At 35.2% G+C, this 15,323-nt stretch overlaps 1 protein-coding gene across 3 annotated transcripts in view; it reads right to left on the reverse strand.

Annotated features, from left to right (window-relative positions):
* NTN4 (netrin 4) overlaps positions 1–15,323 on the reverse strand; it is a 123,947-nt gene that overhangs the window by 32,441 nt on the left and 76,183 nt on the right. For 2 of the 3 annotated variants that reach the window (XM_047867016.1, XM_047867015.1), the window contains exons 4-5: positions 8,441–8,567; positions 6,238–6,426 (exon numbers count right to left, since the gene is read on the reverse strand). In XM_047867016.1, coding sequence (XP_047722972.1) covers positions 6,238–6,426; positions 8,441–8,567 — 316 coding nt within the window. The remainder of the gene's footprint in view (positions 1–6,237; positions 6,427–8,440; positions 8,568–15,323) is intronic. The other variant, XM_047867017.1, reaches the window with a different exon arrangement.

Raw genomic sequence — 15,323 nt, forward strand, 5'->3', positions numbered from 1 at the left:
ACAGTTGTAGGCTCTAGCACTTAGAAATGAGGAAGAAATATACAGAAGGAATATTCTAGGATATATCTTCCCAAGTGAAGTCTTTCCATAGATATGTCACTATATAATAGCGGTATTTTCCAGCATTTTCCAATATGAGGCATAGCTTGAGCATAGCACAGTAACAAAAAGAAAACAAAACAAAAATTTTAAAAGGTATTTATCTTGGCTCCTTAGACACTCTGTAAGAAAAGCATTCTTTGGTTAAATCTGAGAGACACACCTCAAAGTTTTATAGGAGGTTTATAATGAACATTATTAGCATATGAAATGCTTGGAGAAATCCTGAATAAGTACTTGATTAATTCATCATTTCTTAAATTTTGAAAGTCATAGAAAAAATTTTCCTTATCTAATTCCTATTGACATCTCATGGAGTTAGTGTTGCATGAATCAAACTTTGGAAAATGCTGCACTATGGAAAAATATTCATCCAGATATCTATTTTTTAATCAGTACATCTCTATGTAATTCATTTTTATAAATTCTAAGTTCATATGCATACAAATAGAAATGCAAATCTTGGCTAACTTGGATGTTCTGGGAATGGTAGGATGTTCTAGCCAACTTAATTGTAGAGTAAGTGCTAAGATGCATTTAACCTTTGTTGAAAAGCATTCTGAGTGTGCCTGGCTGGCTCAGTCGGTAGAGACTCATGTTCTTGGGGTTGTGAGTTCAAGCCCCACATTGGGTGTAGAGATTACTTAAGAATAAAATCTTAAAAAGACAGAGAGAGAGAGAGAGAAGAGAAGCATTCTGAAGCAATCTTAAACTTTAGTATGATACTGTCATCTGGGAATTTTGTTAAAGTGCATATTTGGTTCATTAGGTCTGGGATGGGATAAGAAGTTCTCTATTTTCTAATCAGCAACTGAATGATGCCAACGGGGCTGGCCTATGATGGACCACACACTGAGTTGCAGGTTACTTTTCCGCCTTGGTAAGCACAGTAGAATAAATATAATAAAATTGTTATTTTGAATAACATTGTACATGTTGATATAAGCACACACTGAGATAGTTTAAATTTTTTAATATCATATCATAATATTGACTTGTTTTCTTGATACGACCTTCCTCAGAAAAGTAGGAACTAATGGGGGGAAAGTTCTAGTTACAGCAATATCTCTATCAGCATCTAGCATGAAATCTGGTACACTGTAACGTTAGTAAATGTTATCATATTAGTAAACTTATCATAAACTTTGTCAAAGTTAATTACTCTGAAGGTGGTACATAGACACATCTGTTAAGGAGATAGTCGATGATATGAAAATATTACTAGATAAAAAAATGAAAACTCTGCCAAACATGTTGACAATCAAACAATATATTATGGAGAGTATGAAGGTAGAGAAAAGAACTGCATGTACGAATAAGTATTGGGAGTTCCCCCTGGTTCAGAAAAGTTGAGAGAAGAACAGAAATAATAATATTCTGGAAGAAGGTGCCAGTAAAGAAATCCATGCTAGGGAAGTTGACACAGATATCTTGTCCCAAACATATGCCAGAATAGCCATAAAATGAATGGAGATATGCTTTCCTCAGCTGTCTAATCAGTGGATCAGGGGGCTGTCCGGAGAAGGAAAGAAGGAAATATGGATCTTCCCTACTAATCCATCTACCACCTACAATTACGCTAGAAGGACTAAATTGGTATCAGTTATTTTCATAACTTCCTTACTTGGTGCATTAAATACTATGAAGGTATTTGTTTAGGAGTGATTAGCAATTTCACTTAGCAGTAGTATTTTCTATTTTTCAGTCTTTCAGAATCTCATGACAACTTAAAGAGTTGAGTAAGTCAGGCAAATATGTTCTAAATACCTCATAATATTTCAGGTTTTTAAAAAATGTATTAATGTGGTCTTGATGGCGTTTTCACTGAAATGGCTTTGGTGCTTTATTTAGGTCTTCTAATACTTAGATAATGCCTATAAATATCAACTTGGTAGGGCCCAGGAAAAATTATGCTAAATGATATTTATTGGTTGACTTTCAACCACTTGTGGGTAGTGCGGTCAGCTCCATCTCACTGTCAAAGATGAGGACACCAGGCAACCACACATATTTTCTACTATTCTCATTCCCTTTTGTGTTGTTGCCTTCCCCCCTCTTTCTTGCCTTTATGGCCATTCTGAATTTTTTTCAGTTCTCAAAGTATGTTATGTTCTTTGTCCTTCTGTTCCATTTTGGCTCTGGTTGTTTTCTCCACTAGGAATAAACTTAACTGTGCTATGTTGATTCCTATTAAACTTCAGGCCTCAGGTTTTATATCAAAACTCAAAACATTCAACTTGTTTTTTTAATTAATTTTTTAAAGTTTATTTGTTATGTAGAGAGAGAGAAAGTACACGCAGAGAAGGAACAGAAAGAGAGGGAGAGAATCCCAAGCAGGCTGCACACTGTCAGCACAGAGCCTGATGCAGGCTTGAACTCACGAACTGTGAGATCATGACCTGAGCCAAAACCAAGAGTCAGATGCTTAACCAACTGAGCCACTCAGGCACCCCAAAACATTCGACTCTTGTTAAATGCTCCTCCTATGAGCTCCCTCCACACTCTCTAACACAATACTGAGCATACTTATGTGATCTAACATACATGTGCACACATACATGCCACTATTTGCTTACATAAACACCTATAAAACAGACATATATACTTTTACACAAATTCTCACATAAATAAACACTGTGAAAAGACTGTGTCTCTCTTATGTGTTGTTAGTTTTAGCTACATTCTCACATTTTGCTTATGTTTTTATAGAACTTGTAGTTTGGGGACCAAAACCTGTAAATTTTTTTTTTTTTTGTACAAGTCTCTAAAAGAGTTGTATAAGTTAAGTAGTGATCATTAACAAGGAGTCACTTTTTAACTAATCTCCTTTTTCATGATCTTTTTGTAAAATTCTGAATTTAAAATTCTAGGATTTAAAAAGCTCTCTAGGATTTAAAAAGCTAGAGCTGGCAACCTTTTTATATTTTGTAAGAATATGAGCCATAGCTTGAACATAACACAGTAACAAAAAGAAACAAAACAAAAAATTTAAAAGGTATTTATCTTGGCTCCAGGTCTGCCAATAAACCTTTTATATTTCTTTAAAAAAATTTTTAATGTTTATTTATTTTTGAGAGAGAGAGAGAGAAAGAGAGTGTGTGCGTGCAAGCTGGGGAAGGGTAGAGAGAGAGGGAGACACAGAATCCGAAGCAGGCTCCAGGCTCTGAGCTGTCAGCACTGAGCCTAATGAGAGGCTTGACTCACAGACTGCGAGATCATGTCCTGAGCGCAAGTCCAATGCCTAACCGACTGAGCCACTCAGGTGCCCCAAACATTTTCTATTTCTATTTTTAATGGTTAAAGAACTTGTTTAGTTCCCTGATGTGTCCCTAGCTCTTGGCACTCAATAGGCACTCAATATATATGCATTGAATGTTTGAATGAACAAATATATGTTAGGTACATTGTACAACATAGTGTTTCAAGTCAATGCTATTTAATAGTATCTTTGAAAACGTATTTGAAAATGTTCCCCATTGGGGTGCCTGGGTGGCTCAGTTAGTTAAGCATCCAACTCTTGATTTCAGCTCAGGTCATGATGTCATGTTTGTGAGTTCAAGCCCCATGTCAGGCTCTGAGCTGAGTGTGGAGTCTGCTTGGGATTCTCTTCCCCCCTCTCTCTCTGCCCCTCCCTTGCTTTCTCTCTTTCTCTCTCTCTCTCAAAATGAGTAAATAAACTTTTTTAAAAAAGCAATAAAAAAGGAAAAATGTTGCCTGTTGTCCAACAAGAGAGTTACCTTATCTAAGTTACTCAATGATAAATTCCTTTTCTATATTATTTGCTTAGTAGTTAGTACATTCTCATTTTTGGACATTTCTACTAATGGTCTGAGGATATGCAATACACATATATAAATATCTATCTATTATATATTTTTAAATATATATCTTTTCTTTTTAAACTTTTATTTTTAAGTAATTTCTATACCCAACGTGGGGCTTGAACTAACTCATGACCCTGAGATTAAAAGTAGCATGTTCAGGGCACCTGGGTGGCTCAGTGGGTTAAGTGTTCAATTTCAGTTCAGGTCATGATCTCACAGTTCATGGGTTCGAGCCCCACATAGGGCTCTGTGCTGACAGTTCAGAGCCTGGAGCCTGCTTCAGATTCTGTCTCCCTGTCTCTCTGCCCCTCCCCTGCTTGTTCTCTGTCTCTCTCTCTCAAAAAAGTGAATAAACATTAAGAAAAAAAAAAGAGTCGCATGTTCTAGAGACTAAGCCAGCAAGGCACTGGTCTATCTATTTAACTATATCCTGTAGAAAATGGTATTAGGACTGAATATATTGTGAGTCTAAGCAATTTTATAAGCAGACCCTTCATTGAGCACTTGGGGCTGGGTCTTTATTTTATTTCCCAAGGTACTGTGGATTTTAAAGATGTAATTATCTTTGACATAAAGTGTTTTAAATCAATAAAGAGTAGAAATTCTGTAGCATTATTTCCCACCTTCTATCTTATAGGACAATAATAGCTATTATAATGCTAGTTTCCATTTCTTGAGAGCTTTCTATAAAGGCAATATGCTAAATAGTTTACATACTTTATTTTATATAATTCTCATTACCACCCTATGGGGAGAAAAAAAAATCAAAATCCAAACAGCTTTAATAGCTGGCATAAGATCACATAACCATAAGGATCAGGGAAAGCTTCTATTCCAGATCTGTTCAAAACCTATTCAAATGAAAGGAGCAGGAGTAAAACGGAATTCTCAGAGAAATATTAAGATGCAAATCTAAATTTTGGGCTCAATGTTGAAAGTGAGCTGTGCCACCTTCTGTCTTCTACAATTTAAGAGAGAAAGCTTGTAACAAGCAAGAGCACTCAAATTTCATGTAGATATCTCCTGTCTGATGTTAAAAATATGTATTTTTCAAGAACAATAGAATTTTTTTTCCTTTAAATTAAAAAAAGGCAAGATTTTAAATGATTGTTTCCTATTGTATTGCTCCCTTCCTGTCACTGTTTTTGAGCCAGTGACATGGAGTCCTTGGTGGGGAAAGGAAATGCATGATCATCAATCTCCATTAACAGTCTTGAGTGGTTTTTGTCGTCTAATAATTTCTGAGTTGATAGATGTATAGCTACTCATGTAGTTAGATGAGCTATTCATCCACATTGGACATCTCCTTAAGCTCTGACTGTGCCCTTCAGAGTCACATGTTTCAGATAATGTCTCATTAATTGAGCAGATCTTTTAAATTCTACCCTTTTTTCATATAAACGTCTTCTTGGAATTATGCTAACAAAAAAGCAAAATCCATTTTATGGTGTTTTGGGGAAGAGTAGGGGATTATTGTTATGTTCTAAATTAGTCTGTAATACAGGGGTACATTAAGGCAGTGTCAACCAAAGTATATTCATAATGATATGAAAACCTGTGGTTTTTCAGGTTTCACATTTGCTGTAGAGATGAAGCTAGAATGACCCAAGTGCAGATAATAACTCTTTATTTCATCAGTTTGAGTTCACTTATTGTCTAAGTCCTACTCATATATTTAGTCTTAAGATAATTTTACAAGAAAAGAAAACACTTTTCTTGGTAATCTCTGTACCAAATGTGGGGCTTGAACTCATGATCCCAAGATCAAGAGTCACATGCTCTACAAACTAAGCCAGCCAGCATCCCCTTAAAAAATTTTTAAAGGGCACCTGAGTGGCTGGGTCAGTTGAGTGTCGGACTTCGACTCAGGTCATGATCTCACAGTTCCTGAGTTCAAGCCCCACATCGGGCTCACTGCTGTAAGCACAGAGCCCTCTTCAGATCTTCTGTCCCTCCCCCACTGATGCTCTTTCAAAAATAAGTAAAACATTTAAAAATTTATTGTAAATATATCTTTCTTTCAGCATCCTTTTTTTTTAATCTTGGGTCATCTAGTTTTCCAAAATGTGATGCTATGGGAAAAAATTTTACTTCATGCAGAGTGATAAAGGAGATTATTTTTATGAAGTTGAAAGTTCATGCCTTTTATCAATGAAGAAACGAACTAGTGTATGTGAGTGTGTTGTCTGAGAATTTCATGACCTCTCTCCCATGGATCAGCATATAAAAGATGGAAAGATTCATCTCTTTTGTACAAAGCAAGTTTGTTTTTTTTTTTTTTTTTTTTTTTTTCAGTAACCACTAGTTGACTTACTTTTGCAAGCATCTGGAGCAGAAAAAGGTCTCCGGAGGTCCCGGTAGAAGCCTGGCTTACATCGCTGGCAATGCTGACCTTCTGTGTTGTGCTGACAGTCATTGCAGACACCCCCACTACGATTACCTGATGCCTCCCACACCTTAATGTCAAAGTGACAGGCATCAGCATGCCCATTGCACTTGCAGGCTGAGGGGGGAAAAAGGCATGGGAGGAAACCAAATAATTAAAAATAAAACAACAGGTTCTCTAATATTCAGGCAGTTAAAAATAGGGTAAGCTGATTGCTAATTTTTTAATTCAAATATAATTAACATATAGTGTTATTTTTAAAAATTTATTTTTAGTTTTTTAAATAGTGCATATTTTCACAGTACATGCTCAAAACATATAAAGTATATAAAAGGCAGACAATGAGAACTCTAGTATCCCTATCCCTGTGTATCCTGTCCTCCCTATTTTTAACAGGTTACTACTTTTTTTTTCAGTTTCTTGTGTATCCTTCCAGTGTTTCTTTGTAATTTTTAATTAAAAAATAATTAAGTTTTGGGATATGCCTGAAAGTCAGCAAGGCATAGATCCATCTCCTTAGGCAGAGATGTTACTGTTTCCTTAGCAACTGGGGTTGACATTTATTGTGGAAAAACTATTTGAGTGGCTACCCATTTCCTCCCCCCTTTAATGGTAACACTTCACAATTTCTATTCCTGCTGCTTCCCAAGGACCAGAGTCATCACTGTGGGTCCCCTGACCATGCTTAGAAAACTCCACATTGTCAGGCATTATTTGAAAATGAAATTCATATTGCAGATACAGGTCTGAATTCATGCTCACTGAGAAGCCTAGAAGGAACCTTATGGGGACAGGGATTAGGAATTTGTCAGGTAGATTGATTTGTCTTTCATGAAGTACTATTCCTTAGCTATTGATGTACTGGTGAGTACAAGATAGTTTCCTATAGAAGCCTGAATTTTTTTTAGAGAAGAGACCCACATTGTTTCTTTTGTAACAATTTCTCTAAGTCATTTATAATATCAATAGCACCACGTGACAAGTCTCTGTGTTCTACAGGTCTTTAGATACGCAGTTGGTGTCTGTGGAAAGGACCAGGAATGGCACTCTAGGAATTTAGGAGAAATTCTTTAGATTCTTTTGATGAGTGATTTAGAATAAGAATGCAGACATTTTCGTGGACGTCAACCCATGTTTGTGCTATTGTTTTTTCATTGTTTCCTTGATGTGTTGTTATGATATTTTGACCAGATTCATAATCTTTAAAAAGCATAATATAAGATAATTCAGGATTTATGCCTAGAGGAAATCCTTTACTTTTCCTAGAAACTAAATAAATCAATTATGATTCCAAATTATGTATGGGAAGAGACTTCCCACAATGTTACCCACGGTGCTTGCCTTTTAAATCCTTGTAAAATTGAAGTTTGTGAGTATAAACATTGTTATGGGCATGTGTATGTGTCTGAACATTTTGAACTGCAAAGAAAAAAATTGTTTTTATTCCCATATTTTTTACCCTTTTATCTAATCTTGAAACTCCCAAGTTAGCCTTGGTAATGTAGTCCAATTCTTGACTAACTGGCTTAATTTCAAATTTGATCTGTCATTTCAAGTATCATAAGTGAAAAGAAAGGCATTATGGCATTATTGAAAAAAAAGACACAAACATTTAATTTGGAGTCTGAAGAGCTGTGATCAAGTCCTGACAATCATTTACTAACTTTGGCAAGTTACTTAATCTTACTGAGCCTCAATTTCCTGATCTCTAAAATGGGATTAACACCATCTGCTTTATAGGTTTGTTTTGAGAACCAAACTGGAGATAGCTATTTTCATGGTTATAATTCAATATTTCAGCTGTGAGGGTAATTGTATGCCATAATCCTCCTGTTGCTCTTGTGTCTAGCTATGTTTTTATTATGTCAACTTCTCAAGAAGGGTGCTTAGATTCTGCAAAGCATCCAAGCATTGGGCAACACATTGTTGGTAAAACAGTCATATTGGCAACTTTGCAAGCAGCAATTGTTTCCAATGGTGGAGGTTTTAGTGGGCAGTGATATGGGCTATATTTGTGTAGGTTACAGTGCCTGTCATCTACCACTTTATATTGTATTTCTAGAGACCAAGGAGTCCAGAGATAAGTTTACTTTACAAAGAAGGCTTTTAGTCTTGTGGGCTTGGTACTCACTTCTGCACTCTTTAGGAGATCCTGTTTTGCCATCAGCTGCCTCCCAGGGGCGGTCATTGTATAATGGTGCACAGTGTTGGCAGTGGGTGCCTGCTGTGTTGTGCTTACACATACACTTCCCATGGACCTACAAACAAAAATAAATAAGAGCTGTGAGGCACAAACAATGCTGGGAAGGAATATTCTTCCCATAGTCTTATCTCATTGGTTGGCTTTAGCAATATGATATTCATACACTTCCCTAAAAAAGCCATCAAGGTGGGAGATCCTTTCTTTAGTTTGTCTTGTGATTAATTCAAAAGGTTACATAATATATTTTTCTTGGCTGTAAATTATGTGACCCTAATGAGCAATTCTTAGGTACTGGCTAGATATTTATTTAAATTTTTAATGCCTTAACATTTTTAAAATTCTTTACACAAGAGTACTACATCCTCACTATAGAAAATTTGGAAATCTGTAAATATGATTATCTCATATCATAATCATAATCGACATTTGAAGTTTATATTTCTAGTGCTTTAAAATATAATTATATAATTCTTTTTTCATATAACAATATATTGACATCATCTTTCCATTTCATTAAATATTCTTGTACAACACACATTTTAATGGCTCCCTTGTATGGTGTACAACTTATTTTACCAATCACCTATTTTTGGTTAATTAGGTTTTTAATTATTTTTACATATATTTTAATTCTATAATGAATATCCTTGTAGCTAACTATTTGTGTACATCTTTGTTTGGAATGTGTTTTCTAGAAGTAAAATTGATCAATCAAAAATGTATATATTTTTGAGGCAGCTGGGTGGCTCAGTCAGTTGAGTGTCTGACTCTTGATTTCAGCTCAGGTCATGATCCCAGGATTGTGGGATTGAGCCCTGAGTTGGGCCCCACGCTGAGTGTGGAGCCTGTTTAGGACTCTCTCTCCCTCTGCTCATCTCTCCCATTTGTGTGCTCTCTCTCTCTAAAATAAAAATAAATAAATAAAATAAAAAACTTTATGAAAAAACAGACATATATATATGTGTGTGTGTGTGTGTGTGTGTGTGTGTGTGTGTGTATATATATAGTTGTTTAAGACTTTGAATATATTTTGTCATAATTACCATAAAATTTTCTTTTCATCCTACAATTCAGAGTAGTCGAGGATTTATTAAAATAGTGTTTCTCACAGGGAGGAATACTTTAGTAGAATTCTTTAGGATCTGAGAGTTTTATGAGAATTTTAATATTTTTTGTATAATCTCACCAATAATTTCTAAAAATTAATATCTTGGATCATTTTGAATACTCCCTAGTAACTGTTGCCATGAATTCTAGTACCAACATGCACTTACTGACATGTGATGTCATGACTGTACAAATGAGAGTTTTGTAAAGTAGCTCAGAATGGGGTTTCCAAATTTGGATCTATATGGGTTTTTTTTCTTGAGAAACAGTAGAAAAGGTAAATTAGAATGAAAGTAATAAATTATACCAACCAGTCAACAAATATAACTACCAAAATAGGCAATATGTTAGGCAATGTTTGGTACACAAAGCATTACAAAACATAATTTGTGTTTCAGAATAGTGTAATGTAGGTGGATAAAATATTTACATATAAAAATATTATAGATAAATAAGACAATAAATACCTAAGAAAACAAAATGATGTGAGAATTTAAAAGATGCAGAAGTCATCAGAGATTAGCAGTTGTGGGGGCTTTAGAAGGGGGTTGAATTTTAAGCTGGTCCTTAAACATGGGCAGTATTTCTGACAGGCAGAAGGGAAGAGACTTTCCAGGAAGAGGAAACAAAATGAATCAAGTTGTGGTGCTAGGAGGCTACGGAGAATCTCTGAACAAAGTTTATTTCAGTACAGCTAAAATATTTTGATGGCAATGATAAAGCAACTACTAAAAATTACATGAAATGACATGTACTTGGGGTGGGCAGAATCAAAATGAGTCCCTAGAGTTCAACAAATCTGGAAATAGCTACACCAATACATTGATGAACTATGCCTGACCTAATTTAACCCTAGAGTAAGTTGTGTTTTCTTACCCAGGAGCCCCTTTGTCTTTTAATTCTCTTAGTGCCTCTTCACTGGTAGAGGCATTCTGGATTATGCATTATCCAAGTGTGTGATATGATTACTACAGACATTATGCTCACAAAAAGTTCAAGGAATTATATAGGCATGGAGGACTGAAGACTCCTTGTGAATGATCTGTATGAAACCTACGTGTTATAGTCTGGAAAATTTAATAAATAATGATTTTGATGGCCATCTTGCTAAATTTCATTTCTTTGTATTATAATGTAAGTTTTTTTAGTTAATGAAAATTAATTATAGCTGCTCTTTTAGTTCTTAGGGATTAATTAAAGAATATATAACTTTTTTTTAAGAGGGTGGGATTAGCTCTTTAGAGTATGATGATGCAAAAATTTTTGTTGATTTTCCTTATAGAAATGGAACTAGTGTTATAGATTCAATTTACTGATTTGGGTACTGGAAAGCCCAATGTGAGCTGAGTTACAGTCACCTATTTTCTTGGGCTTCTCTTTGTGACTATCTCTGCTAGGAGCTGTTTACATGTGAAGTTCCATGGAGTTGTAAGATACATCTCCATTCACACATTCAGGTAAATTCTAAAGACAAATTTGCACTTCAATTTGGAATCTGTAGGAATTCAATTTTTACTGCTCTATAAGAGTGTGGTCTTTTTATCCTAGCTCTTGGAAATCTGGTTTTTCATATATTCTGATAGAAATCCTCCAGTCTTACTGTTTTTATTAAATCTTTTAAATTCAACCTTCCTTAGTATGATGAAAAACAGAAACTCTTTATTATATAACTTTGGTGTGGTAAGATTCTCTAAAGGCTCTAGGTAAACCTGGACAGTTCTTTGTTTACTTGTGCTAGATGTTGATTTCAAGCAAAATGGAGTCTTTGGAAAAACTGAGAAAGAAAAATCTCTCAAAGTTGAAGAGTTTGGTAAAGTGAAGATATATAGCTGGCAGAAGTCGGTAGCATAATGAAAATAACGAGAAGAGTAGTTTTATAATTAACTCCCTAAGTTCTATAACCTATTTTTAAAAAATACTACACACAAAACATCTAGGATACAAATATTTAATGGCATTAGAGTCAGAATTCCTAGAATAAACCATCCCTAATTCACCACTGCTGTTATATGGAGTACTATCTGAGGGGGGCATTTTAGAAAATGTTAAGTCTAACTAACATAAATATGGTAAAGACCAACATCAACAAATGCGTAAAACTTCTTAGTCCTTGAGGCTGTGTCTTAAAGAACACATAGGATTTTCCTTAGAGACAAGGACAAGAAGATAAGAATCCCAAAGGAATATTCTAGAAAAAAAGTCAGTAAATAAAGAGGGCATGTGTTGGGGGATTGGTTCTATATAGATCATGAAGCACATTAAATATTAGCTTAGGATGCTGGAATTTACTCTGTAGGTACTGAAGATCTATGAAAATTTTTGTGTAAGGAAATGATTAAAAGGTATATTAAATACACTTCTTTTCTTCTTTAAAAAAAAACCTTTCTACCTCATTCTTATCTGTTGTGTTCTTTCTTCCCCTTCCTCTTTTACTATTTCTTATAGTGTGTGTGTGTGTGTGTGTGTGTGTGTGTGTATATATACGTATATATATATATATATATATATATATATATATATACGTATATATATATATATATACATATATATATATATAGTCATTTTATACATATATATACAGTAAAACCTTGGTTTGAGAGCATAATTCGTTCCAGAAACATGCTTGTAATCCAAAGAACTTGTATATCAGAGCAACTTTCAAGAACCATTGGCTCAGTTGTGATCATGTGATGTTCGGCATCATGTACTACTCATACTGCAAGACATTGCTCGTTTATCAAGTTAAAATTTCTTAGAAATGTTTGCTCCTCTTGCAGAACACTCACAAAACAAGTTACTCACAATCCAAGGTTTTACTGTATATTTTTTTACCCCAGCTTATGCTTTCCAACAGTCAGTGGCACTCACAACTCACATATCTTTTCTGATAATGTTCAAAATTTTTCAAGGTTGTTAATTCTTATATTATTGCTTTTTAGCATCCTTTCTACTTTTAAACAACCACTTACTAAGTACTATATAAAGATAGATACTACAAAGTATTGTTCATTTTCTTTGGAGGAACCAAACTATCATTATAGGTCAATTTATCAGGTTTGATCTTGGAATGCCCCAGACTTATAAGTAATTTCACCCAGCTGATAGGTTAGCCCTGGCCCACAAATTCCAGGCCTCAGGAGGCCACAGACATATAGGGAAACCTCATCAAACATTCACATGTATTACAAGATAATGGGGGCAGGTCAATTCCCTCTGGAGTAAGGATTTCAGAGCATTCCCTTGCTCCCACATGCTGAGAATTGGGATGAACCTCCCAGGGTCTGAAAAATGCCAGCTTAGCAAATTTTTCTGCACACAGAAAAATTCAAGGAGCTGTCATTTTGAGAATTACCAAAAATAGCTGTAAATCATTACCTAGACCATCTGAAACAAGAAGTCCTTCCTCAGCAATACAACTGTTACTGTTCAAGCTTGAAAGATCACCCACTATTTGATGCTTGTGAAAAATGTGCAAGTAAAACTAGGTCTTTATTGAAAGAAAAGAAAAAAACCAAAAAGGAATCTTTAGTAACAAGTTAAACATGGCTCTTGTTTGGTCACAAACATGAATTAGATAAAGGGCAGGAAAATGGGATTATGTACTTAAGGTTTAGTTGAAGAAGAGTGATGTCTGGCTGTCTAATTGGAAAAGGAGAAATTGACTTTAATAAATTTATAACTCCTAATTATATAAGAAATATTCCTTGGCATTTTGGATATTCTATGCATTTCATAACTTCCTCCCTTATACTAAGTACTTTATTCTATTAATGTCAAAATTTTTCCTACTGGGATGCCTGGGTGGTTCAGTCAGTTAAGCATCCAACTCTTTATTTCAGCTCAGGTTATGATCCCAAGGATCGAGCCCCACTGTTAGTGCGGAGCCTGCTTGGGGTTCTTTCTCTCCTTCTCTCTCTGCCCCTTCCTCATGTTCTCTCTCTCTTAAAGAAAATAAACATTAAAAAATTTCCTACTTGTATCTAATGTTACTTATTTGTTACTAATATTAATCTATTTGCAAGTAATTTTTAGCATACTTATAGGGAAGGACTCATGCAAACTTTGAACCAGTAATTTGAGCAATTATTGGAACAGAATGCTCATTTGTAGCTATGCACTTCAGTGACAAATATATAGTAGAGCCAAAAAGATAAGGAGAGAAAATACAGTTTCTACATATTTGAGGCTCAAAATATAGGAATCTGGGTGGGGGCAAAATGAGGAAATTATTATCTTTCAAATCCATCCCTATAACACAGATAGTCTTGCTTAGAAAAGCTGCTTCTTCATTGTTGCTTTTGAGGCAGAAAGCCTTCTAGTAGTCTGCAGCCATGGAATTGAGGAAGTTGGCCACAGCAAGAGGTTGTGAGAATTGGATGACTGGTAGTGTCAGGCAAATAGGCTGGACCATCACTTATCAAGATGTCGTAAAACATTTAAACATTAGATGGGAGATTGCCTTAGGCAACTTTTAGGGTCCTACCAGACTAAGGGTTCTATGATTTTTTTTTTTTTAATTTTTTTTTTAACGTTTATTTATTTTTGAGACAGAGAGAGACAGAGCATGAACGGGGGAGGGTCAGAGAGAGAGGGAGACACAGAATGAGAAGCAGGCTCCAGGCTCTGAGCTCTGAGCCATCAGCCCAGAGCCCAACGCGGGGCTCGAACTCATCACAGACAGCGAGATCGTGACCTGAGCTGAAGTCGGACGCTTAACCGACTGAGCCACCCAGGCGCCCCATGGGTTCTGTGATTTTAAGGCCTGCTTCTCTGTGTTCAGAATACTGAACTACTAAAGAAGACTCATGTGGCTGGGTCTTATATTCTCACCAATGCAGAACATTTCCAGATCATCTGAAAACCAAACAAGGAAGAGCAAAGAAAGTATGTATGTCTTCATTCCTGCAGCACTTCTTGTGACACAAAGGAAAAGGTAAATAAATGTTAATAATCTCTGAAGACAGACTTTCATTTGTTGATACTGACTATACCTAAGCTAACATAAATTCTGTTCTTTTTTATTTTTCTCCTCCTGTTCTCCTCCCCTGCCTCATTTCCCCCATTGCTTGTGACTAAAGATATCATAGACTAAATATCATCCTAGCTCCTGCCTTTTAAATAAAGATATATTTCATCATCTAGTGATGCTTACTACAGACATTCACCATAATGGAAATTACCAAAGCAAAAAATCAATCTGGTTAATTCTTTAGAGGACTCATATTAATTGAATTCTTTTAGGAATGCCTGATAAAATTTGCTTCCCAACTGCTTTCCAAGAAAGAAAGGAACAGCTGTTGTTCGTGTCCTGCTAAAAATTACAATGAAAGTTAGTGGGGGGGAGGGGAGGAGACTTTACAGCTAAGTATTCAGAAATTCTTGAATTTCATAAATTAAGTAATTTCCTTGTGCTATTGTGCCATTATTGTTTACATATACATGATTTTATTTTCATTTTTACCATTCAGTTTTGAATTTTGATGGAAAAATGAGTCTTCTATTATACTGTCATTGGAACTTTAAAAAATGTTTGTGAAAAGAGAATGCAAACAGTGCCTACTCTATGAACCAAAGGAAAATGCCCACTTAAAGGCAGCTGCAGCAATTCATGGAACTCCATTTAGCTATGACAAATGATTTAGAAGTGGAATAATGCTATGCAACAATTTAAGACAAAATGTGAAGGCAAAAACTGATTAATTTA

This window comes from Prionailurus viverrinus, chromosome B4 (assembly GCF_022837055.1).
Source record: "Prionailurus viverrinus isolate Anna chromosome B4, UM_Priviv_1.0, whole genome shotgun sequence".
In the NCBI taxonomy this organism is placed as follows: domain Eukaryota; kingdom Metazoa; phylum Chordata; class Mammalia; order Carnivora; family Felidae; genus Prionailurus; species Prionailurus viverrinus.